Consider the following 25,128-nt stretch of genomic DNA (forward strand, 5'->3'; position numbering starts at 1 on the left):
ACAGTTGGAAGTTGAAAAAAAGTTGAAAACCCAGCCAAATAAAGTAAAGTAGACATAAAGAAGTTAAATGAGGAATTCAAAGAGTATTTTGTGTTTGAAGTTAATTGAGTGGATTTTTATTAAGAGGGAATAGTTAATAGATCAAAAAGCATTTATTTCTATTCTCTAGGCACTGTACTGGATCTAGGAATAATAGGAAAAAACTTCTATTAGCATTCCTAATGCCAAAGGAAGTTAAATTCCATCAGGAAAGACATCTACATAAATACAAAATATATACAAACATTAATATTGGACATCTTAAGACAGGAACACCAATTTGGAAGCTATTACTATTGTCTGGGTGAAAGGTGGTGAAAGCTTATATGAGTATGGTAGCCATGTAAGTGGAAAGAAAGAATTGGTTATGGAGATAGATGACAAGGAGGAGGCAAATGACTAAAATCTGTCTCTTTGGAGAGAACAGTTTCACAAGCACTATAAGAAAGGACCTCTGATTTTGAAAAGTAGAGAACTAAGTGACTAGTGAATACAGAAATGGATAATGTAAAAAAACCCAAATTATTTTTTTTAAGAAGTCATAATTGAGTGAGGGAGAGTTGGGACTTCTAGTTTTAGAAGGGTCGGGGGCTGGGGACCTCAGCCTGAGTATATGTAAAAGTCTGATGGCAAAGAAGCAGTGATAATGGAGAGAGTTAAAATCTCCTCAGCAAGCATTTATTAAGCCCCAACTATGTCCAAGTCCCTGTGCAAGTGTTAGGGAAGAGTCCCTTACCTCAGGGAACTTAACTTTTTCTAGGAAATTGTTGTTGAGATATATCAGTAGTATCCCCCTTCGTAACTCTACTTGGGAGAAGTACTGGAGCAATTTGCTATTTCCTTCTCCAGCTCATTTTACAGATGAGGAAAGTGAGGTAAACAGAGTTAAATGACTTGCCCAAGGTCACATAGCTATTAAGTGTCTGAGGCCAGATTTGAACTCGGGAAGATGAATTTTCCTAAATCGGGCCCAGCACTCTATCCACTGTGCTACCAAGCTTCCCCCCACCAAAAGATATAATATTTAAAACATATATGACAAAATAATTTGAAGAAAATTAATACTATCAATATTAAGACTAGGAAAGACTTTTGGAGGAAGTGGAAGCTGAGCTTGCACCTCAAAGAAAGAATTCTAAGAGTGAGAAATGAGAAAATAGGATATTTCAAGCATGTACTAAGGCATAGCATTTAGGAAGACCAAGGTCAGAATACAGAATACAGATAATTTGGCTAGAACATAGAATGTTCTATAGAATAAGTCTAGACCCAGAGGGTACAGTTGTAAGTACCAGGCTATATTTCATTATAAGATATATAAAAGGGGGAAGCCAGGTGGCGCAGTGAATAGGGCACCGGCCCTGAAGTCAGGAGAACCCGAGTTCAAATGTGACCTCAGACACTTAACACTTCTTAGCTGTGTGACCTTTGGCAAGTCACTTAACTCCAATTGCCTCAGGGTGTGTGTGGGGAAGATATATATATATATAAAGAACCATAAGAGATTGTTGAGCCAGAGAATAATGTTTTCAGACTTGGCAGTTATGTGAAAAACTGGAAGCAGAAGTTATGGTAAGGGTCCAAACGAGAGATGATAAATACCCAGAGTAGGGTGATAGTACTGTGAGTGGAGAAAAGGATCTGGATGCAAAAGATTTTGTGGAGATAGAATCAATAAGATTCAGCAACCGATGAATTATAAGATATGAGAAGAGTAAAGAAAAGGCTAATACTGAAGTTGAGAACTCAAATGACTGGAAACTTAGTAGCAATAATATTAATAATGATAGCTGGAATAATAATAATTAACATTTATATAATGCTTCAAGTTTTACAAAGGGCTTTGCATAATAACTCTGGGAGATAGGTGCTATGAGTATCCCCATTTTACAGATGAGGAAACTGAGATTAAGAAAGTTAAGTGATTTAATCAAGGTCACACAGTGTCTGAAGTGGGAGTCAAGCTCAGGTCATCATAAAACCCTGTTCAGTTCTATATCCAGTTATATCAAGAGGCTAGATTTACAAAGATAGTTTTATTACTCTTGAATTTGTATAACTATTGAAAATGCATAAAAAAAGTAATGATAACTGGGCCAAGTTCTTTGAGCAGGCAAGAGGAAATAGGATTCAAAATGCTGGTGGAAGTATTAATTACAGTGAGTATGAATAAGAAGTGCAGGAAAAGGGTAATGATGTTGTGAAATTTTGAGGAACGAAATAGTAGGCTTTTAGGAGATGGGATAGTATTGGATTTGAATTGAACGTTTTAATATGAAAGACAGAAAACACAATTTAAAATGCATATCCATCCTTCCCCAAGGCACAAGAGCCATCAGTTTCCTTCATATTAAATAATTTTCACTGTTAATAGTGATATCATACCCAAATGTATAATGTTTTTCTAGTCTGTTATAATATTAGAAAGCATTGTTGAGGAAGTACCCACACTGTTAAAATGAATGAATGAAAAGCATTTATAAAGTACTTAATATATACCTAAACATGGAACTTATAGACAATATTGACAGCCTGACCTCAAGTTGCTTATATTATAAAATGTATAAGGGGAAAGTGATAAGGAAAGGATGTTATAGACTGGAAGGGTTGGTGAGCAAAGGTATAAGAGTCAAATGGGAGAGACAGAGAAGTGTGTGTGTATATGCAGCCCCAGGGCAGATAGCAACAAGGTAGACATACTAGACAGCTGTGGAAATAACCTACTATTCTGAAACAACTGAATTTGTCTTCACTAACTCACTAATCAGAATAGTTTTACCAGATGTTAAACATTGCAAACCTTAGTGGATTAAGTTCCAGAGTCTGGGTCTCTCTAAGTCTAGAGGGTTTTTAAAAAAAATGCCCGAGTTGTATATGTGGAAGCTTGAGTCTTTGAAGGTATTGAAGCAGTCTTCGGAAATAGAATAATATCTCAATGAAATGGTTATTTTAGGTAGTTATCACAGCAGGCCAACTGATTCACTATAATACCTTAAAAAGATTTTATAAACAGAAAAACAAAAAACTTAATTTTGATTGTGTTTATTTCTGTCATTATCTGTAAATAATATTTATAAGTAGCCAATATATATAACATGCTAGATAATATCATTTTTAGATATCTCCTCCTACTGGATACTCTATGTTCATTTCACTTCAAAGACACTAATTAATCTTCAGTTTTTCCTTAGCCTCTCTAACCACTCTTATCTTTTTGGCTTTACATTCTTTTTACAAACTCTTGTTTTTCAGGTTTGGATTTAGTACTATTTTCTTAATTCTCTGGTTTCTGTTACTTCCTCCATTCAGATAACTCCCAGGTCTGAGCTCCAGACCCATTGTCTCCAGTTATTTTCTGAACATTTCTACATGGACATCCTCACAGGTCCTCAAACTCAAACTTTTCCCCCAAATTGACTTATCCTCTATTTTCTCCTCACTTATCTGTGTCTTTCTGTGGCACTACTTTACTCTCTTTTCCAAATTTCTAACATTGAGTTTGTTGTCTTTTCTTCTTTCTGCTCTGCATTTCATATCCCATCAGTTTCCAAGGTCTGCTTATCTTTCTTTTAATGCCACTGCTAAAATAATCTTTCTCATTTATAGATCTAGTCTTGTCATTGCTTAAGTTCAATAGATTTGTTTCTTCCAGAGTAAAACTAAAACTTTTTTTCTTTCAAGGTCTTCTATATGATGCCTTTGCCTTTCTAGCCTTATGTTGTTTCTCTCCATGCATCCTCCAATTGTGCCAAACTTAAATATAATTGTGTACTTTCCTGCCTCCATGTCTTTGCTCCCTGTATCCCTCATTTTTAGAATTATCTTCTTCCCCCATTTTTCTTGTCAAATTCCAATCTGTCCTTTAAAAGCCAGCTTAGTTGCTATGAATCCTTTCCTAGTTCCTTTAATCTCTAATACCTTTTATTCTCAAACCTTTCTTAGGCATTATGTTTTAGAACTATTTAATGTGCTTATGTAATATTGTATATCTCAGTTATTTCTTTTATTTTCATTATTTTCTTCTAAACCATAGATCAAGAAGTGTCTTAGTTAAACTTTCTCCTTACAGTTTTCTGCATAAAGAGTAAATATGGATAAGGTAACCTGTTTAGATATATCAGCATTACTGATAACTTGTTATTATTAAATAAAGGTATGGTGGAACTTGTACCTGCTTCAGATACACTCAGGAAAATCCAAGTAGAATATGGAGTGACAGGATCCTTTAAAGATAAGCCACTTGCAGAATGGCTGAGAAAGTATAATCCTTCTGAAGAAGAATATGAAAAGGTAATGAACATTTATGTCGATTCTGAACATTTTACTAGAAATTAGTTATATCTATTTTTTAAATGTTTAATCACCAAACATGAATAAATAATTATCAGGGAAATATTATCATTGTCCTACTTTTTAATCCTTTATGCCAGTGGTCCTCAAACTTTTTAAATAGGGGGCCAGTTCACTGTCTCTTGTCAGACTGTTGGAGGGCCGGATTATAGTAAAAACAAAAACTCACACTGTCTCTGCCCCTTAGCCCATTTGCCATAACCCAGCAGGCCGCATCTGGCCTTTGGGCCATAGTTTGAGAACCCTTGCTTTATGCTATATGATTAATACAATAAAAAGTGTTGGGCTTGTCCTTCTAAATCCTTTTCCTGTCTAAATCTGTAATGTTTTGATTTTTATTAGTAAGTAACTTGAGTGATGTGAATATTAGATCTCCAACTTTTATTCCTTCAGATTTTGCTTATCTACCCATTTGATGGTGCTTTAAAAAAACTTCACTATATTGTTCTTTTGTTCAATTTCAGTAGCTATCCTTTTCCCTATCTCTAGTAATGTCAACCTATTTGTATCACAGGAGCACCACCTAGTGATGTCACTGGATAACTGCATGTCTTTCTAATCTTAAAAAAATAGTGAATTTTAAAAGACATTTTTACTTTCTCATATGGTTTCCATATTGTAATGGAAATCAGACACTATATTTCCTACTTGTGATTCCTTTGCGGCTTTCAATAAGTTGCTCATCACCATCAAATAGAATTAATATAAGATTTTATCTGTCAAAATAAGGGTAATTTGGCATATTAAATATACAATGACTTCTAAATTTGGACTGAAGATTCAGTGGCAAAAGGAAGAAACTAAAGATAATCAAAAGAATTGCATTCCTCTCCATCCTTATTTCCCCTTTTTGTAAAATGTAAACGTATTTGACTATTTGGGACAGATTGGACTGACATTTGGGTGGCTTTACGATGTTAAAAAAATTGCCTCATAATGACTACAAATGCCAGGTAAGTACTGTAATAAAGAATGTTGATCTCATTACTTTCATTGATTACTTTCATGGTTATATATTATAGGACATAATTGGAACTGATGTACAGTTTGACCTGACTTTTTCTGAATCAGAACATTCCTTTTTCCAGATGTGATAGAACTTCTTAATAATCCTTATTGCTAGGAACTTTAAAATTTCTATATTGCTTTCCTTTGGGAATACAGGGATACAGGGAAGCCAATCAGGTATCACACTAAGTCTAGTTCAATATGGTGAGCCCCCAGAAAGAAGAGGGCCATCAGACTGCCTAAAGGAAGGTGTCAAATTGGCCCAGGTTGGAAAAATGGAGCACATTAAATTGTCTATACAAGTTGATACATTGGAATTAAACTAATTGTCAAGCCATTAAATTTCTAACCTGAGTGAGATAGCAAGACTGTCTCTCCAAACACCCAAAATATACTTTTCAGCATTTTCATATCATGAAATTGACATGAAAATTGCCACAGCTCTTATACAGTCCTCTCAAAGAACAACAGAGTTATTACCTTGTTATACTACATAAGAAATTGCCAGTGGATAGAAGAACATCCCATGTCAGAAATCAGATATTTTCAAGGACTAGCAAGATCTCTTTGCTAATTAGTAGTAGGAAAGAATCGGCTTGACAAGGGTTTAATTACAAGTATGTTAAAAATAGTTATTAACTAACTTGCACATGATGTAGTGGCACCTTAAAGAATTTTTTTTTTAACATATGTGAATCTATTTTTCAAAGATGCTTCAGTAACAAAATCATTTTTTTCCCTAGGCTTCTGAGAATTTCATCTATTCATGTGCTGGATGCTGTGTAGCCACCTATGTATTAGGTATCTGTGATCGACACAATGACAATATAATGCTACGAAGTACAGGACATATGTTTCACATTGACTTTGGAAAGTTTTTGGGCCATGCACAAATGTTTGGTAGTTTTAAAAGGTTTGTTTAAATATGAGTTCTAGAATGAAAACATGTTCCTATTATTTAAAATTTGTTATTATTCTTAATGCTTTAGTGGTTCATTTTTAGCATGAATTATAAAAAGTTATAATTTCTTCTAAAAATCAGAATACATGACTGGTTTTATAGGATCCCATGTTTAACAATTTATTTTTAAACCTAGATGAATAAACTATTTTTCCTGATTGATAATTATTTTTTGAACTGCATCATACTATTTAATATTTTGTAAAAACAGAATCTAGTTTGTGTTTTTCAAATATATTTGAACTTGTGATTTTATATCTGTAGTTGTAGCTCCATAAATACTTATAACAAATTCAAAATAGGCCCTAGGATTATGATAATCTCTGTGGGATGACATTGTTGATTTATCAAAGTAAATAATAACTTATTTCAGTTAATTGTGCATTTAATATATAAATTTACTAATTTAGATAGCCAAAATTGAAATTGCTTGATGTTAAGCCTAATAGCAAGCTCCCTACCTTAGAGTTGTAGTTAATGGTTCAATATCACTTTGATAAATAATCATGTTTTAATAATATGATTTGAACATTTTTCTAAACGTGTCTTCTGCATCTTTTGCTATTTTACAAACAGGGATCGAGCACCTTTTGTGTTAACCTCTGATATGGCATATGTCATTAATGGGGGTGAAAAGCCTACCATTCGTTTCCAGTTGTTTGTGGACCTCTGTTGCCAGGCTTATAATTTGATAAGAAAGCAAACAAACCTCTTCCTTAACCTTCTTTCATTGGTAACTTTCTTTTTTAAATATAACATTTATGGTTGGTTATAAAATTTGAGAAAATGAGAAACAAGGCCAGGTTTGGTGGATAGGTTTTGAACTTGTGGTGGAAACACCCTCCACTAATGCTGATATCTTGAATGTGTAGGGCAACATCTTCCACCAATGTCTGTTAGCCATAGTCTTAGAGAATTGCCTGGGACATTAAAATTAGGTGATTTGCCCATGGTCATACAACTTGTCTATATCATAGACAGGTATTAAACTAAGATCTTCTGATTCCAGTGTCAGTCCATTGCTAAATACATTGGGGGTTAACCAAAAGTGGTATGATAGAGTAAAAAGAACTGAATTAGGAGCAGGGAGAATTGGATTTCTTCTGCTTCTTACCTTGATCAAGTTGCTTAATCTCTTGATCTTTGTTCCTTTGTTTGTAAAATGGGATTGGACTAAGTGATATCTAATCTCATTTTATAACAAAATTTAAAGACAGTCCTTATGGAACTGTAATCCATTTATGTTGTTTATTCCAAACTGGCAGTTCAGATGTAGGTGTATTTTTTTTTCTTTAAATTTAAAATTAACTTTACATTTAGCTCAAATTTTCTTTATTTTTTATTTTTCTTCTATAGATGATTCCTTCAGGACTACCAGAGCTTACAAGCATTCAGGACTTAAAATATGTCAGAGATGCTCTTCAGCCCCAAACTACAGATGCAGAAGCTACAATTTTTTTTACAAGGTATGAAATACCACCAAAAAAAAATTTTTTTTAAACAAAGTATAATATACTTAAATGCATTAGGAAAAAGGGCCAAAATTAATACTTTGCTCAATTTTACACTGGTATATCTTAGTTTGTATAAATAAAATAAAATGAAAACTGTATTTAAAGAAAATCACAACACTGAAACATGTATATTTGCAAAAGAAAGAGCATCCAGTGTGTTTTACTTACTGTCTCTTTCATTTGTTCATGTTCCAGTTTTTTAAATCTTTTGTAACTGGAGCCTTCTTACCTTTCCTTACTCTTCATATTCTCTGTGATCAGACACTAACACTGTCACAACTCCATGTACTTTCACTGATTGTTCTCTGTCCTTAATCTGTCCCCTCATTTCACTGAAATTTTCAAATTTCAGCTCAAATCCAATCTTCTCCAAGATTCCTTTCCCAGATCTCCTTAATACAACCACTTCTCTCCAAGATTGCCCCCAAAGTTATCAGTCTCTATCTATTTTGTGTATAATTTGGTTTTGTGTTGTGTACCCATTAGACTGAGCTCCTTGAGAGCAGAGACTTTTTTGTGTGGTGTTTGGCACATAGTATACACTTAATAAGTGTTTGTTGATTTGACCAAAGGAAGAGAAGTATGGTTATGGTTTTTGGTTTTTTTATCTGTTCTCTGGGACTTAAATTGTTTTTCAATTACTCAGAGTTTGACTTCCATTTAGAGATTTTTTTCATTTACTTAACTGGGCTCAGTTTTCTTGGTTTTCTTGGTTATCTTTTTTTTTTTTTTTCCACTCAAAATCATATAAATCTTCTGAGCTAGGTGACACAGTCATAGAGCATTAGATCTGAGAGTCCAGCTCGTCTAAGTCTAAATCTTATACTCAGACTCTTTCTGGCTGTATGATCAAGGACAGGGCACTTCTCTTAACCTCAGTTTCCTCATTCATATATGAAAAGGGATAATAATATCATATATTTCATGAAACTATTTTAAGTATCAAATAAGGTAGTATATTTTACTTTGTAAAGTTTAAAACATTATATAAATAATGGGCATTAAATATTATTTTGACATTTCTAAGCAATCCTTATTGTTCACTTCATATATATATTTCACAACTTTTTAATCTTTTGATGTGTTCCAGTTGATGGGTACCTGCTTTGTTTCCAATTCTTTATTACCACAGAGAAGGTTCTTAAGAATTGTTTTGGTATATATTGAATCTTTGTTTTAGTCTTCCTAATTAATTTTGGAAGAGGAGTTAATCTCATTGCATTTCTAATTGTATAATCAATGTAGGAAATATTTTTAAATAAAGGAAAAGCTACTATCTTTCATCCCTATTCGCTTTACTGGTTTATGTACATTGAGTAAGAAAGATGGAATGAACATTGTGACTTCATACCATTTATTCCCTAACACCCTCATATACATTTGTAAATGTACTGTGCTCTTTCGCACTTAGTAAAATAAATAGTTATTGTATAATGGGAAAAGAAATGATCTGTAAATCACCTATTTTAAATTTTTTGTTTTCTTGAGACATTATAATGGGACTTGATGCATTTAACAAAGCAAACTTGGCAGAAAACTAGAACCTTGCTTGAAATGCATTAATTAATTTTTCTTTCTTTTCAAAAAGCATTAAATATTTTTAATTTCTTGGTATATCTTTAGGTTAATTGAATCAAGTTTGGGGAGCATAGCTACAAAGTTTAATTTCTTCATTCACAACCTTGCTCAACTTCGTTTTTCTGGACTTCCTTCTAATGATGAGCCCATTCTTTCATTTTCACCCAAAACATATTCCTTTAAACAAGATGGTCGAATCAAGGAAGTTTCTGTTTTTACATACCATAAGAAATACAACCCAGATAAACATTATGTAAGTAATGAATTGTTTGTAAATTTATGTGTATATTTTATTAATCTCTTTTCCTGGACCCTTTTTAAAATTTGTTTATTTTCTGAATTATTTTTGTGTCATTTTTATTCAATAAATTATCCAAAGTCAAGGAACCAAAGCATTTTCAGTACTCTTAATGTTTTATTGAATCTCTATCACTAGCTATTTGTCCCTTAAAATGCAATTGCAGGTTCCATTAAAAACCCCAGGCATCAAATTAAACTTTTACTTTTAAGTACCCATCAAAAATGGTGCCGTTAAATAAAGTGATACTACAATATTGGGTTTATAATGAATTTCAAATTAGCTATGGAGTGTCTGGTTCACTAATTTATTGTCTTGGATATGAGGAATAACTGTCTATTTTGCCTTTTTACTCCTAATAATTTAAAACAATGGTCTTTGGATACTAAGCACTGTATGGCTTTCATAAATGGCAGATTTATAAAAATTAAGGATTTGAACAAAAGATTTTATAAGGACCCAGCTTCTGGGGCAGCTAGATGACATAGTGGATAGAGCACTGGCCCTGGAGTCAGGAGGACCTGAGTTCAAAAGCAGTCTCAGACATTCAATAGGTCCTAACTGTGTGACAGAGCAATTCACTTATCCTTAATTGCCTCACCAAAAAAAGAAAGCTTCAAATCTATTTCTATTTATTATATTCTCCTGTATAAACATTTTCATATACTAGGTTACATACAACTGACTTTACTACATACTGTACTACTACATTACATACTGCCCAAATTTTCTTAACATTTGGAAAGAAAAATCTTTATTATAATAGTAATGTTTAGTTTTAATTATTGTCTTTCAGGTTTACGTAGTACGAGTTTTGAGAGAAGGACAGATTGAACCTTCATTTGTCTTCCGGACATTTGATGAATTTCAGGAACTTCACAACAAACTTAGCATTCTTTTTCCACTTTGGAAGTTACCAGGGTATGTACTCTATCAAGATTTTACATTTATATTATTTATTTAAACTAAAAAACTGATTTTTCAAACATTATCAAATAAAATTGAAAAGATTTTATGTTGACAAAATTTTGTAAGTTAGTAAATTGTGACAAACATCTACAACATGGAAAGCATGATCTATTTTATTTATAGATTTTTTTCTAATTGTTACCATAATCAGCAGAAAGCAGTGATTTCAACACTGGTTCTGGGGAAGAGTTGTTGTCCTTAATCATTACATAAGGAGAAAAGTCACTGCCAAGTAAATATCAGATAAAGTTATATCATACTTACCCTGCTGATTGTTTCAATTGCAGAATTCCTCTTTGAATATTTGATAAATGTTTGTTGAATAAATTCTATGAATACGGCTATTGTTTGTATTTATTAAGTACAAAACATCAGAAATATGGAAGCCTAGCATATTTAAGCAAAGTATCAGTTCTTTCCTATGTGCTAACCATAATCATATTTTTGTTTTACTATTAAAGCTTTTGGGGGGCAGCTAGGTGGCGCAGTGGATAGAGCACCAGCCCTGAATTCAGGAGGACCCGAGTTCAAATCTGGTCTCAGACACTTAACACTTCCTAGCTGTGTGACCCTGGCAAGTCACTTAACCCCAGCCCGGGGGGGGGGGGGGGGGGGTTGGGGAAACCTATTAAAGCTTTTTAATTTTCAAAAGATATGCATGAATAATTTTTCAACATTAACCTTTGCAAAACCTTGTGTTCCAATTCCCCCCTCTTCTCTCCCTCCCTTAGATAGCAAGTAATACAATATATGTTAAACATGGTAAAAATATGTTAAATCCATTATATACATACATATCATAATCATATTTTTAAGTCCCATTTTCTCATAACTACATGAAAAAGGATAAAATACAACACACTAGCTAAGTAGTGCAGTGGATAGTCTGCCAGTCCTAGAGTTAGGAGAATTTTGAGTTAAAATCCAGCCTTAATAGCTGTATGAACCCAAGCAAGTCACTTAACCCTGTGTGCCTCAGTTTCCTCTTCTGTAAAGTGAGCTGGAGAAGGAAATGATAAACCATTCTTTTATCTGTGCCAAGAAAAGCCCAAATGGGGACATGAAGAGTCAAACATGACTGAAATGACTCAACAACAACACTCTAATTTAAACCCTTTCTTTGTATAGTTTATTATTCATTTTACTTTTTTATTTTTACTGATATTCTTAACAGCCATTTCACTATCAGTTTTCTGTGGTTATTCCTGTATTTATAAACATTTATGACTTGTGTGACTTAATAGACAAAGTACATCAAAGTGGCTCTTAAGAATACCAATAAATTTGCTCTGTGGGAAATGATGAGCAGGATACTTTCAGAAAAACTTGGAAAGTCCTCCATGAGCTCATGCAAAGTGAAATGTACTGTGTTCATAGTGATAGCAAAGTTGTGAGGTGAGTGATGAGCTGTGAATGACTTTGCTATTCTCAGAAATACAGTAATCTAAGACTACTCTGAAGAACTTAATAATAAAAAATGCTATCCATACCCAGAAAAAGAACAGTTTGTGTCTGAATACAAGCTTAAGCATTTTTTTTAACTTTATTTTTCTTTACATTTTTGTTGTTGTTGTTGTTTTGCAGGAGGCATGGAGGGAAGATCTATGTTTTCTTTTGCAACCTGACTTTTATGGAAATGTTTTGCATAATTTTGCATGTGCCTTGGTGGGGGACAGAGCATTAGGGAGGAAGGGAGAGAGTCTAGAAATCAGAATTTTAAAAACAAATATTAAAAATTGTTTTACCATGTAAATGGAAAAATAAAATATTGAATAAATGGGGAGAAAAGAATACCAGTAAAATTACTAATAAAGATTAACTCTTTCACACATACACACAAACTGATGAGACAAATCTGTTAGTTAATGAGTTTCTGAGGGTTTTGGGGAAAAAAATCCTTATAGTTGGCCAATATTCTAGGGGTGATCTTCATTGTACTTAGTTGGAGTTGAGCTTATACAATACACAATCTATTGCTGATCAATACTAGAAGCCTTTGTATCTCCTAGCACACTGGAATATGTGAATATGTCTGTGTATATCTTTGTGCGCATGTGTGATGTATCAATTACTATGTGTCTTCTGTGTGGGGTTTTTTTTTTTTTTGGGGGGGGGCATCAAGGACAAAACCTTGACAAAAAAGATCAATAGGTAATAATTTTTACTTTTTTAGGCAATATATCCTACTTCCAAAGAGCAGTTGAGTAATTTTAAAAATTAAAATGTTATTTTTGCTTAATTTTTTTCCCCTGGGATATGAGAAAGATTTCAACCTGGACCCAAGAGTGCAATAAAGTTTTCCAGAAATTTCTGTGATGAACAGTCATCAATAAAATGTGTTTTTTGAAAATCAAACACCATTTCAAACAGAAAACATAATTTAAAATGGAACAAAAGACAGAAGTAGGGGGAAAAAGTTAAACTGTTACCAGGTTCCTATAATAAATTAAACATTGAATTTAGTTCTAATAAAGGATAATTTTTCTCACTTAAAGTTTTTCTCCAAAGCCATGGCCTGGAGGTAAAAGCCTGGGTTCTCATTTCAACTTAATTTAGCAATCATTTATTACCTTTTGTGAGCATTGCATTATTGAAGTGAAAAGAAGAGACAAGGAAACAGGTCCTGCCCTCAAGTAGTTTACATTTGTTGAGGGAAACAGCATGTATATATACGTGTATTTACAAGATAAGTACAATTTCAGCAGAAGGTACTAACTTTCAGCATGATTAGGAACAACTTCATATGGAAATTGGTACTTAAGGTTAACTTTGAAAGAATTGAAGGAATAGAAAGTAAAGTACTATATTTCAAATGACAGATAATTGTAATTAACAAATATGATATGAAAATTGTATTAGGTACAAATTCTACATAATTCTAGTTCATAACTTTCAAACTTCACTATTTTTTTTTTAATGAATTACTATTAACAATCATCTAAGGTTAATAATTTTGGAGTTGTCTGTAAATATTAAGTTCCTTTTTGATATTCACGTTTCTTTTATTTTCTCTCTCAAATCTACCTTTTCCATAGCTACAAGTATAACTTTGTAAGCCACAGATTTATACCATTAATCTCTCAAAAACTTTTCAGTGATTCCCTGTTGTCTAGAAGATAAAATATTGACTCTTAGACTGATACTTAAAGCTCTTAGTAATGTAGTTTTCACTTGCTTAAACATTTTTTAAATTTTTACAAAAAAATATATTAATGCATAAAGACATTCTATATGAAATCATGACTCTCCATTTCATAATGTTTGCTCAGGAAAAAAATCCCAAAACGTGATGTTTTTTGTTTCTTATATTGCCATGGTATTTTATGTATCCCTCTTCTTTTTTTTTTCTTTCTGAGAGGCAGCACAATTGATTGATACACTGAGAAAGTCTTAAAAAATGTATACCAAATGTGGATCTCCCACCTCTACTAAGGCGTTGGTTAGCGGTGGCTTCTCTTATCTCTTCACTTGAGGCCCAATTAATCTTTATAATTGTTTTACATTTACATTAAATTTTTTGGCATGTCATTCTTTCCATTTAAATTGCTGTTAGTTATTTCTTCACTCTACTGTACTCTGCATTAGTTCATGTAGATCTTTTCATGCTTCTTTTTATCACATCCATTATCCTAAAGCACAATAGTATATTGGAATACATAATGGAAGTATTCCCTCATCTTCATAATGCCATATTTTCTTCAGTCATTCCCCAATTGATTGGGCATTTAGTTTGCTTACAATTCCTAGTCATCATTCTAAAAAAGTTATACTATATATTTTGGGAAGTATATGGGGATTTTTTTTTTTAATTGATAGCTTCCTTGGAGTATGTTTAATAATGGAATGTAGTTCACTTTATTTGCATAATTCCAAATTTCTTTTGAAATGATTACAGTGCTTCCTTTTAACCTATCTGTCTATATGCCTGTGTATGTCTGAATTTTCACATATATATCTACATATATACATACAGGCAACTAGATGATGCAGTAAATAGAATACTAGTCCTAAAGAGTTCAAATTTTAAACACTTAGTAACTGTGTGACTCTAGGAAAGTCACGTAACCCCACTGAAAGAAAGGAAGAAAATATATAGCAAATTCTACACATTACTTTTTACAGTTGTCCTATCTGCTTCTTTTTGAGTACTCTTCTAATTTATACTGTGCATTTTTTTAAAAAAATGTTTAAAATCATTCTTTCTCCAGTTTTCCTTTTCCTACTCTTTACCCCAAAATTAAAAATTGAGAGAAAGAAGAGAATGTAAAATTTAAGAATAATAAACAAAAGGAAAGCACATAGTAGCTGTGTTTTTGGGTCTCTTAACCTTCATTATCAGCAAGTATGCAGCATTATTCATCCTGGAACCTTTGGAGATATTATTGCTCTTGCATTGATCAGGGTTCTTAAATCTTTCAAACTAGTTTATTGTTATTGTCTATGCTTTTCATTCTGTTCACTTCACTCTGCAATTTATACTACCCAGTTTTCTCTGATATTGTCTCTTTCAGGATTATAGCACATTAAAATACTTTGGTAATTGTAAGATGGAAGGCAATAAGCATTTATTTAGCACTACTATATTATGTGCCAGTCATTGTTAAGTGGTGAGAGACTTGAGGCAGAGAGACCAATCAGGTCTCTCTACAATTAACATGGTAATCATCGGAATATAGAGAAGGAATTAGAGATGAAAAGATGTTGTGAAGTATAAATGGCAGGATCTAGCATCAGATTTGTTATGGGGGTGAGGGAGAGTGAAAAGTTGAAGACAGTGCTGAGATTGTGAACCTGAGGTGATTGAAGGGTGCCAGCATCTTTGACAGAAATTGAGAAGTTTGGAAGAGGAGAGTCACTGAAAATGTTTTGAGCAAAAGAATAACAAACTAATAAGGAAAATTAGACTGAGAGTGATATAAAGGCTAAATGGATGGGGGAAAGTTTGAGGAGGATGAAAGATCTGTTATCTTATTGCTATATTTTTGTTGTGTGATGGTAGTTGGGAGGACATCTTACCAGGTGATTTTTAAAAATAAGTTTTATTGGTCCATTTTGTTTTTCTGCCAATGTTCTCTGGAAATAGTAGCTTCCTTTTCTTTTTTATTAATTTTATAATTATAATTTTTTTTTTGACAGTACTAGCTTTCAACATAAACCATATTTCCAAAATTCTTCTCCCTATCTTCCCCCTACTCCCTTCCTCTAGACAGCAAGTAATCCAATATAGGTTAAACATGTGCAATTCTTTTAAATATAATTCCTTATTCTACATGTGGCACAAGAAAAATCAGATCAAAAAGAAAAGAAAGGAAAAAAAAAAAGGTGAAAATACTAAGTTAAAGTCCATATTCATTCCCCATAGTCCTCTTTCTGGGTGCACATCGCTCTCCCCATCACAAATATGTTGAAATTGGCCTGAACTACTTCATTGTTGAAAAGAACCAAATCCATCAGAATTGGTCATTGTATAATCTTGTTGATATGTACAGTGATCTTCCGTTCATATAAGACTTTCTAGGCCTTTCTGAAATAAGCCTGCTGATCTTTTCTTATTCCATCATATTCATATACCACAACTTATTCAGCCACTTCCCCAATTGGTGAGTGTCTTCTCAGTTTGCAGTTTCTTACCACTACAAAAAAGGGCTGCTACAAACATTTTTGTGCATGTGGGTCCTTTTCCATTAGTGACTTCCTTTTGATTTTTTTTTTTTTTTAATTTACAGTGTAGTCACTGGGTATATTGTTCTTATAGTTCTACTTATTTTATTATGTTCCATTTTGTGTAAATTTTCTCATATTTCTCTAAACTGAATTTCTTACTGTACAGTAATATTCTACTATATTCATATGCCATTTTGTTTAGTCATTCCTTTATTTTCAGTTGTTGTTTTCAATCATGTCTGACTCTTTGTGAAGGTTTTTGGGATTTTCTTGCAAGATAGTATGGTATTTTGCCATCTCAAAATTGCATTTTAGAGATAGGGAAAGTAAAGCAAACAGGATTAAATGACTTTCCCAGAATCACACAGCTTGTGTCTGAGGTCAATTTTGAACTTGGGTCTTCCTGACTCCATTGCACCACCTAACTGCCTTTCCAGCTTTTTACTCGCACCACATTAATTGAACTTCTTTCTATCTTTGATTTCCTTGAGTTATATGTTGAGTAGTTTGTTCACTTTTCTTTGCATGGTGATTTTTATTAATTATAGCAACTCAAAAAATAATTTTCTTTAATGTGGAGAAAGTATGCCAAATGATAAAATCATTCATTTTTTGAACATTTTAAAGTACTTTTTTGAACTTTCCCATCTTCATTTCTTACACATGCACACGTTTGTGCATTCTTTAGTTTGAACACACTAAAATATTTTGTTGTAAATTGTGACTGTATAAATTTCGTGATGAAGAAAAACAAATAATTTAAGGACAGACATTCTTCCATTTAAATGTAAATAGATTTACATACACAAGAATAATTTGTAATTTTCTTTTTTAGCTTTCCTAATAGGATGGTTCTAGGAAGAACTCACATAAAAGATGTAGCAGCTAAAAGAAAAATTGAACTGAACAGTTATTTACAGAGTTTGATGACTACTTCAGTAGATGTTTCGGAGGTGATTTTTATAAATGAGTTTATGTGTGTGTGTGTGTGTGTGTGTGTGTATGTGTCATTTATTTTTAAATGTGTTTAGTAATTATTAAACTAATAGGTAACTGTTTTTCTTCCTTCAAACACAGTGTGATCTTGTTTGTACTTTTTTTCATCCTTTACTTCGTGATGAGAAAGCTGAAGGAATTGCTAGATCTGCAGGTAAAATTGTTTCTTCTCCCTTGATAGATAAAAGATTAAAGATAAAAGATAAAACATTGAAATGACATAGCAAGAGCCTTGGACTTCCAGTCTGGGCTGTGCTACTTAACAACTGTATGACCTTGGGTAAGTTTTCTTCTGTAAACTGGCTATAATGATTTATGATTAATGTTAATATAATATTAACCTATTGTCTTAGTAAGTTGTAGAGATTAAATTGATCTTTTTTATAAATTCCTTTGTAGACTGTAAAGTATAATGTAACATTAGTTATTATTATTGCTTTTTCCAAAAGACACTTGTCACCCAAAAATGATTTTTGATGTAATCTTCCTGTAAAAAAAAAAAATGTGAATTTTTTTTTTCCCCATCATTTCTCCAGCCAGTCTGTTTCTTCTGTGGGGAGGATTTCCTAATAGTATACAAAAATGCTTAAGTAGAACTATTTTATGTCTTGTTTGACTATTTTACTTTCTCATATTATCAAAGTTATTTTCACTCATTCTTACCATATTGGCCTTGCACTAAGAATTTTTGACCACTTCTTATTTACTAAGATATAAAGAAATTGAAATGAATTCTTGTTAGAGGAATCACTCACACCAGAAATCACACATCTTCAGAGGATTGAAGTCTATCATATTTAATAATGATACCTGACTTTATGTTGCACTTTAAAGTTTTCAAAGCATTGATATACATGATAGAATGGAAATATCACTGGCTCTAGAGTCAGAGAAAATGTGTTTTAATACGATTTCTTGGTGATGCTTCCTGCAGAAGCTGCATATATTGGACAAGTATCAGTTACCGCCATGGGTTTTCTTCAGGACAAGTAGAAGTTGGAAAAATTGACTTTTTTGAGTCCTTTCTAGTTCTGGAATATGATCTTCAGTTAGATATAAATAAGAAACTATATACATTCATTCACTGTAACTTGGAATGATTTCATATCAAAAGGATAAAATAAAAATATTTATTTTTTTCAGATGCAAATCCCTTGAGTCCTACCTCTGGCCAAGTAGGAGGAGCAGTGAAATTATCTATTTCTTATCGAAATGGCACTCTTTTCATTATGGTGATGCATATCAAAGATCTGGTGAGTGACTGAAACGAAAGCTCAATTTTTTGTTTTTATAATGCTACATATTTCAAATCAACAGACATTTATCATTTCCCCACATTGAACTTATCTTTAGTCCAACTCTTGTTGTCTATTTACTAGAACAGCTAAGTAAAATCAAAATAATTTAGGAAGAGAAAGAACACTAATAATTAGGAGGAATGAAGGAAAGCTTTTATTTTGAGTTAGGTAAGAATTCTGGAAGGTGATGAGAAGGAAGTGTGTTCCAGGCAAGGGGATGATGTTTCCAGATGTATTACAGCACGAAGTTGAGTTTAGGAAAAAACTAGTATATTTGTGTATGATGGTGATGGTAATAAGAAATTAGGCTAGAAGAGCAGCTGGAAACTTTTATAGCAGCAAAGAACTTTAAATCTTCATTTGAATTTTGTGTTTTGTCTTAGAAAAAGGGTGGAATTGCTTAAGATTTTAATGAGGGAGGGTGACATGATCAAACCTCTACCTTAGGAAGAATATTTTTGCAGCTCTTAGCTGCTGTGACTTAGCATCTGATTGAATGTGAGTAAGATTACTTCAAGGTTATGAATCATAGTCACCTCCTGAGAAGATAGTAGCTCCATCAATAGAAATAGGAAAGTTTATTCTAAGAGGTTTAGGGACAATACATTCTGTTTTACTAATGTTGAGTTGCTGGTACATCTAGGTGGAGCTCTCTAGCAAGTAGATGATGATGATGTAAAGAAATTAGGGTCAGATATATTCAAGTAAAAATCATCTGTGTATAAAAAAAGATCAGAACTGTGAGAAGACAACCAAAGGGCAAATGGTGAGATAGTAGAGATTGGGGTGTAAGATAGCATCTTGGGTGCTATCTTTTGATTAAAGATAGATGGTAATTTAACAAGGAAAACTAAGAAGGAATAGAGTAGTCAGGAAAATCAGAAGAAAGAGGTCTTGGGAAAGAAAACCAAGGAAGCAATCAGAATTAAAAGAATGATTATATCATAAGCTTTGGAAAGATCTATATGGTGTCATTGTTAACTTTGAGAGAATAGAATAGTAAAGTCTGAAAATAGACTACAAAAGATTGAGAAACAGTTGGGTGTAAAGTAAAGTCAGTGAGCTTAGTTCTTTATAGCATTTGGCAGTGAATGGGAAGAGGATATAGGTAAATTTATTTGTAGGTGGTAGTTAAGGAGCTAATAGATAGAAGTTGATTGAAGATGAGAGAGAAGAAATAATCAATCGGGGCAAAGTCCTGGAGAAGACAAGAGTGGAATTGGATTAAGAACCCAAGACAAGCCTTAGGAAGAAAAGCTGTCTCTTTCTCAAAGTTTGAAGTAAAGGAGAGTGTAGAGGGCCAGAACTCTGGAGAAGTATACTTGAAATAAGATGTTAACTCAATGGAATTGATGAGATAATGTTTCTCTAGTTCACATATATCTAGTATGATATAATGTTATAATCACTTTAGTTGGATATAATATAATTACTCTAGCTTGATATAAAGATATAATCACTCTAGATTGGCTTATATTCAGTATACTGTAATGATGTAATTGTAATAAGGTATTTAAGGGCTTAAAGTCAGACTCAGACTAAGATTGGTTGAGACTGGTAGATTGCTGGAGCAGAGTGAGTCAAACTAAGACTGGGTTAGACTATGACAGACATAGACTGTGAAGGAGACAATAAAGATTTCGACTCTATTCTTTTCTATTCTCATGGTGTCTATCCTGCTGAGATCTAGGTCCTTCCAGAGGACCTCCAGAAAGCTAGCCCAAGAGAGCAACATGGACATTTATAATTAAATTAAAAGGTCACACTGTGAAGGGAGAAATTTGAATGGGGAGAGTAAAGATTAGATTGAGGAGGAGTTAGGTAGAGGGAGCTGTGGGAAAAATAGGTTATATTCAGAGAGAGTATTGGTGATAGTGAAATATATGTTGATTACCTCTTTTGGTAGTCATAAGATGGAGCTTTATGCCTGTGAAATAGTTAAAAATGTAGGTCATCAGAATTGAAGAGGTTGAAATGGGAGGCCAGAGTGTTTAAGGGGACATCATTGTATATATTGAAGTTCCTAGTTGTGAAGAAGGTGTAGAGATTTAGACTGCCACTCATCAAATTCCTTCAAATTTGAGTGACCTAGGGGACTATAAGAGACAATACCAGCTGTCTGGACCAGGTGGAAGACACAGTTAAAGTTGAAATTTAGAGGAGAAAAAGTTGCTGAAAGATGCTGGCAAAGGCAGTCTTCAAGTAGTGGTGAGGAGAGCAAAGGATGTATCTCTTTCTCCTTGTCCTAATAGTGGTTTGATCTTAGAATCATAGATTCTAAGCCACATAGTCCATCATTTTACAGGTGATAAACTAAGGCTCAGGGATATTAAATAGCTTGTTCAGAATCACATAGGTAGTAAAACATGAGAAGCAGTATCCCACGAAAAGGAATAGTTAGTATTAAGGAGGATTACCAGGGATTTGTTGTCCTCTAAGACAATCAGATTTTTGTGAGCACAAATAGTGAGTAAATAGTGAATGAGAGGTAATAGGAAAATGGGAAGGTTTTTTTTTTTTTTTTTTTTTTTTTTTTTTTTTTTCCCCTGAGGCTGGGGACTTGCCCAGAGTCACACAGCTAGGAAGTGATAAGTGTCTGAGACCAAATTTGAACTCGGGTCCTCCTGAATTCAGGGCTGGTGCTCTATCCACTGCGCCACCTAGATGCCCCTTGAAAATGGAAAGTTTCTTAATGATATACAGAGATCCTAAAGGACACAGAAAAAGGGGAGGGCAGAAGAGGCAAAGAACTAAAGAGCATAGGTGTGTGCAGAGCATATTTATGTTGGGAAGGAATAGATGTGAATAGAAATGAGAATGGCAATGCAGAGAAGGTTTGCAACTGGTAGGTGATTTTTACTTTAGTGTTCCATGACTCTTAATTACAGGGATTGGAAGCATTAGTGGCAGTTAATCACAGGATATAGCTTTCTCCAGATGATTGGAGCCCCCACTCTTCAGGGTCCTCTGATGATAGAGGCCAATAACAATTATCTTCCCAAACACCAGCAAACTAGAGATAGAGGAAGCCAGGAATTTGGATCAGGCATTTAGCGTTTCACATAGTAGATGATTCCATCCCCAAGAGCCATATTAAACTCACTTCATATCCTCATGTGAAGAGATAAAAACACTCAAACACAGTCTTACTATAATTACTCTCAGGCCATCCTCGGTCTATGGTAATATACTTATCCCTGATTGATTTCCTATTGTATTCTCCACCGTGTCAGTTCCAAACCTTCTCTCCTTTAGCAAATGGAAGCATTTGCATTTGCAGATTTCACCTTTTACTTTACTGAGAAAATTAAAGCTATTTCAGGATCTTCCTTTTTTCCTCTCTTCTATATATAAATACCTTGCATTCCCTCAATGGCAGTCTTTGCTTTCTCTTCATTTGCTCTAGTCTTAAAGAAGTTCCTTTTTGTTGATTGGGAAGACCAAATCTTCTCTCTTCCCTGTACCTTTGATTCTGTTCCTAATTGACTCTTCTTAGAGCTTGCCTCTTCACTCATTCCCATTTTTGTACTCTTGTTCCTCATCTGTTTCCTACAAACATGCTCAGATATCTTCTGTATTTAAAAAATCTTCATGAAACTATCCTCACATCTCTCTCTTTCACTGTCAACTCCTAGAAAAAGAAGTCCATGCTTGTTTTTTTCCCCAAACCTTTCAAATCTGGCTTCCAGTTCTAACCACTTATCTCCAAGGTTATTGGTAATATCCTGATGACTAAATCAAATTATATTTGTCCTCCTCCTCTTTGGCTTCTCTGTCACATTTGGCATTATTGGCCACTGCCACTTCCTAGACACTCTTTCTCCTGCAAACTTTTTGGACCTCCTCTCATTCCTGAGCTCCAGTTCCCTGCTTGACATCTTCACTGGAATGTCCAACAGGCATCTCAAACCCAAGAAATCAAAAAAAACTTTCATGACTTTTCTTTAAAATTACTGTTTCTTATCAATGGCATCCTTTCTTGCAACCTCCAAGATCCTTGAATCTCCCTCCAGTCAGTTGCCAAGTTTCTGTAATTTCATTCCCACCAAGCCTAACACCTCTCTTCCTCTCTTATTTCCCAGTCGCTCCCCAGCTGTAGTTTAGACCCTCATTTTCATGTGCTGTTGCCATGGCGGCCTTATTCTCTTTGCATCAGTGTTTTGTTTGCAGTCTGTCCTACCTACATCTGCCACATTGGTGTTGGAGAGGCTACCCTGACTGTCTTTGCCTTGCTTTGGCTTTAATGTCTTTATTGCCTCTAGGAAAAGGACAGACTCTTCTGCTGTAGGCTTTAGTGCTTATCATACTCTGCTCCGACCTAGAGGTCAGAACTAGAACTCTAGAACTAGAGTTTCAGGATTCATGCATTATTCTCTCTGTGCCTTCTATATTCCTGCAAATCAAACTAAGCCAGAATTATTACTCTTGAATAGTTTAAGTGGGAAGAAAGGTTGTCTCTTTCTCAAAATTTGAAGTAAAGGAAAAAACATGGACATTGTATAATTAAATTTAGGCCTATTAGCATTCCCCATTCATGACATTCTGTCATTCACTTCTTGCCTCCTATGGTGTCTCACCCATGGTTAGAATGCTTTGCTTCACTTCTACCTGGTAGAGTGTTTCTTCCTGTCTTTAGCACACAGCTCGGTATCACTTTTGGCCTTTTCTGATTGCAATAATCAACTGTTAATTTTTTAATTTTTTGTATATTTTACTTATATCTGCCCTCAAGGACTGTTTCATTTTTATCTCAGTAAACCCATAGCCTAAGTACATTTTGTACCCTGGAAAGAAGATTCATAAAGTGTTTTTCTTCATAGGTTACTGAAGATGGAGCAGATCCGAATCCATATGTAAAAACATACCTACTTCCAGATACTCATAAAACATCGAAACGTAAAACCAAGATTTCTCGAAAAACTAGAAACCCAACATTTAACGAAATGGTGAGTCAAAACCCCATGCATAATTAACTTTTTGGTAGATTGTTATGTTTTTAAATTCTAAGACATCCAAGGTCAAGGAGATATTTTATATAACATGTAGCATAGTTTTCTGAAGAGAATTCTGAGGTACATAATATTCCAGATGAAAAGTTTTTGAATCACATTTGCTATAAAGCAGAATTATGGTGAGTTTACAATTGGGTTTATAAATCTCAACAGAAAAACAAAGAATTGCAGAAGAAAAACCTAGTCTTTTTTCATCCAATTGTAATCTTTCTAACCCTGACTCTTTTCCTCCCTTTGCCCCTCTAATACAATTCCTTCTCTTTTTGCCAGTATTTCCAGCCCCTGGGGCAAGCTTACTTCTTTCTTCTTTTTCTCTTCTCTCTTGTTGGCTGCAGCTTGTGTACAGTGGATACAGCAAGGAGACATTGAAACAAAGAGAACTTCAGTTAAGTGTACTCAGTGCAGAATCCTTGCGGGAGAATTTTTTCTTAGGTGGAATAACTCTGCCCTTAAAAGATTTCAATTTGAGCAAAGAGACAGTTAAATGGTATCAACTGACAGCAGCATTATATTTGTGAGTATTGAATGCTTGGAAGCAAGAGGAGATGAATGAACTTATTGACTTATACTTTTGTATGTTTTTTTTTTTTTTTTTAACTTGGACAGAACTTAAGATATTATATAAACTTGCATTTTCAGCACATCTGTTAGACCAATAGTCACAAAATTAACATGATGATATTTTACTGGAGTCATTATAATTAAAATTACTATGGGAAGCTGCAAACCCCAAAATTAATTTTTTACAAGTTTCTTAAAATGTGTGCTTTTTGATAATGAAGTTTTTCAATTGTCACTTAAACTATTTAATAGTAATGATTTTGGCTTAATTTGATTGTACTCTATCAGTTCAATCTCCTATCTTTTTATTGCCCACCCTACAAATCTGATCTTTTCTTTTTATTTTTTTGCTATTTTTACATCATAGTCACCATTGTATGTATGAAAACATCAAAGTAGAGAAAGGTACTTCATTTTAGCAAAAGAAACCCACTGCTGTTTCTTTCTTTCTTTCTTTTTTTTTTTTTTCATTGCAGCAAAGTAAATAATTAATAAAGCATAGTTTAAAAAAAAAACTACTGGATAGTACAAAGATTAAAAGAATTAAGAAAATGGATAGTGTTGCTTTTACATTATCCATGCCAGAGTCCAATGTCTTTAAAACCTTTTTCAGAGTGAGTGCCAACAATCGAAATTGTAAATAATGGTGCCTTAACTTCAGATGTTTCCCTCCCTGGCACCTCAATTCTGGTGGTTTTTCCAGACTTGCTCACTAATAAATATTTTATATATCTTTCCAGTTACTAAATCAACACAGGAAAGTCTTCACTTTGTGAACTAAGCATCTACTAATTCTTTTCCCATGGAAAAACCACTTGCTACACTAGTAATATAGTTGTAACATCCATTCAAGTCATACTGTGTCATACAACCTCTATTA

General features: G+C 33.5%; 1 protein-coding gene across 1 annotated transcript in view; it reads left to right on the forward strand.

Annotated features, from left to right (window-relative positions):
• Positions 1–25,128, forward strand: part of PIK3C2A (phosphatidylinositol-4-phosphate 3-kinase catalytic subunit type 2 alpha) — a 164,965-nt gene extending 139,837 nt beyond the window's left edge. Inside the window, exons 23-33 of the mRNA XM_074272393.1 lie at positions 4,193–4,329; positions 6,141–6,310; positions 6,935–7,091; positions 7,715–7,824; positions 9,496–9,703; positions 10,545–10,669; positions 17,217–17,334; positions 17,459–17,531; positions 18,521–18,630; positions 23,496–23,621; positions 24,023–25,128. Of these exons, the coding sequence (XP_074128494.1) occupies positions 4,193–4,329; positions 6,141–6,310; positions 6,935–7,091; positions 7,715–7,824; positions 9,496–9,703; positions 10,545–10,669; positions 17,217–17,334; positions 17,459–17,531; positions 18,521–18,630; positions 23,496–23,621; positions 24,023–24,205 (1,517 nt within the window). The 3' untranslated portion in view covers positions 24,206–25,128. The remainder of the gene's footprint in view (positions 1–4,192; positions 4,330–6,140; positions 6,311–6,934; positions 7,092–7,714; positions 7,825–9,495; positions 9,704–10,544; positions 10,670–17,216; positions 17,335–17,458; positions 17,532–18,520; positions 18,631–23,495; positions 23,622–24,022) is intronic.

This window comes from Sminthopsis crassicaudata, chromosome 6, assembly GCF_048593235.1.
Source record: "Sminthopsis crassicaudata isolate SCR6 chromosome 6, ASM4859323v1, whole genome shotgun sequence".
NCBI lineage: Eukaryota > Metazoa > Chordata > Mammalia > Dasyuromorphia > Dasyuridae > Sminthopsis > Sminthopsis crassicaudata.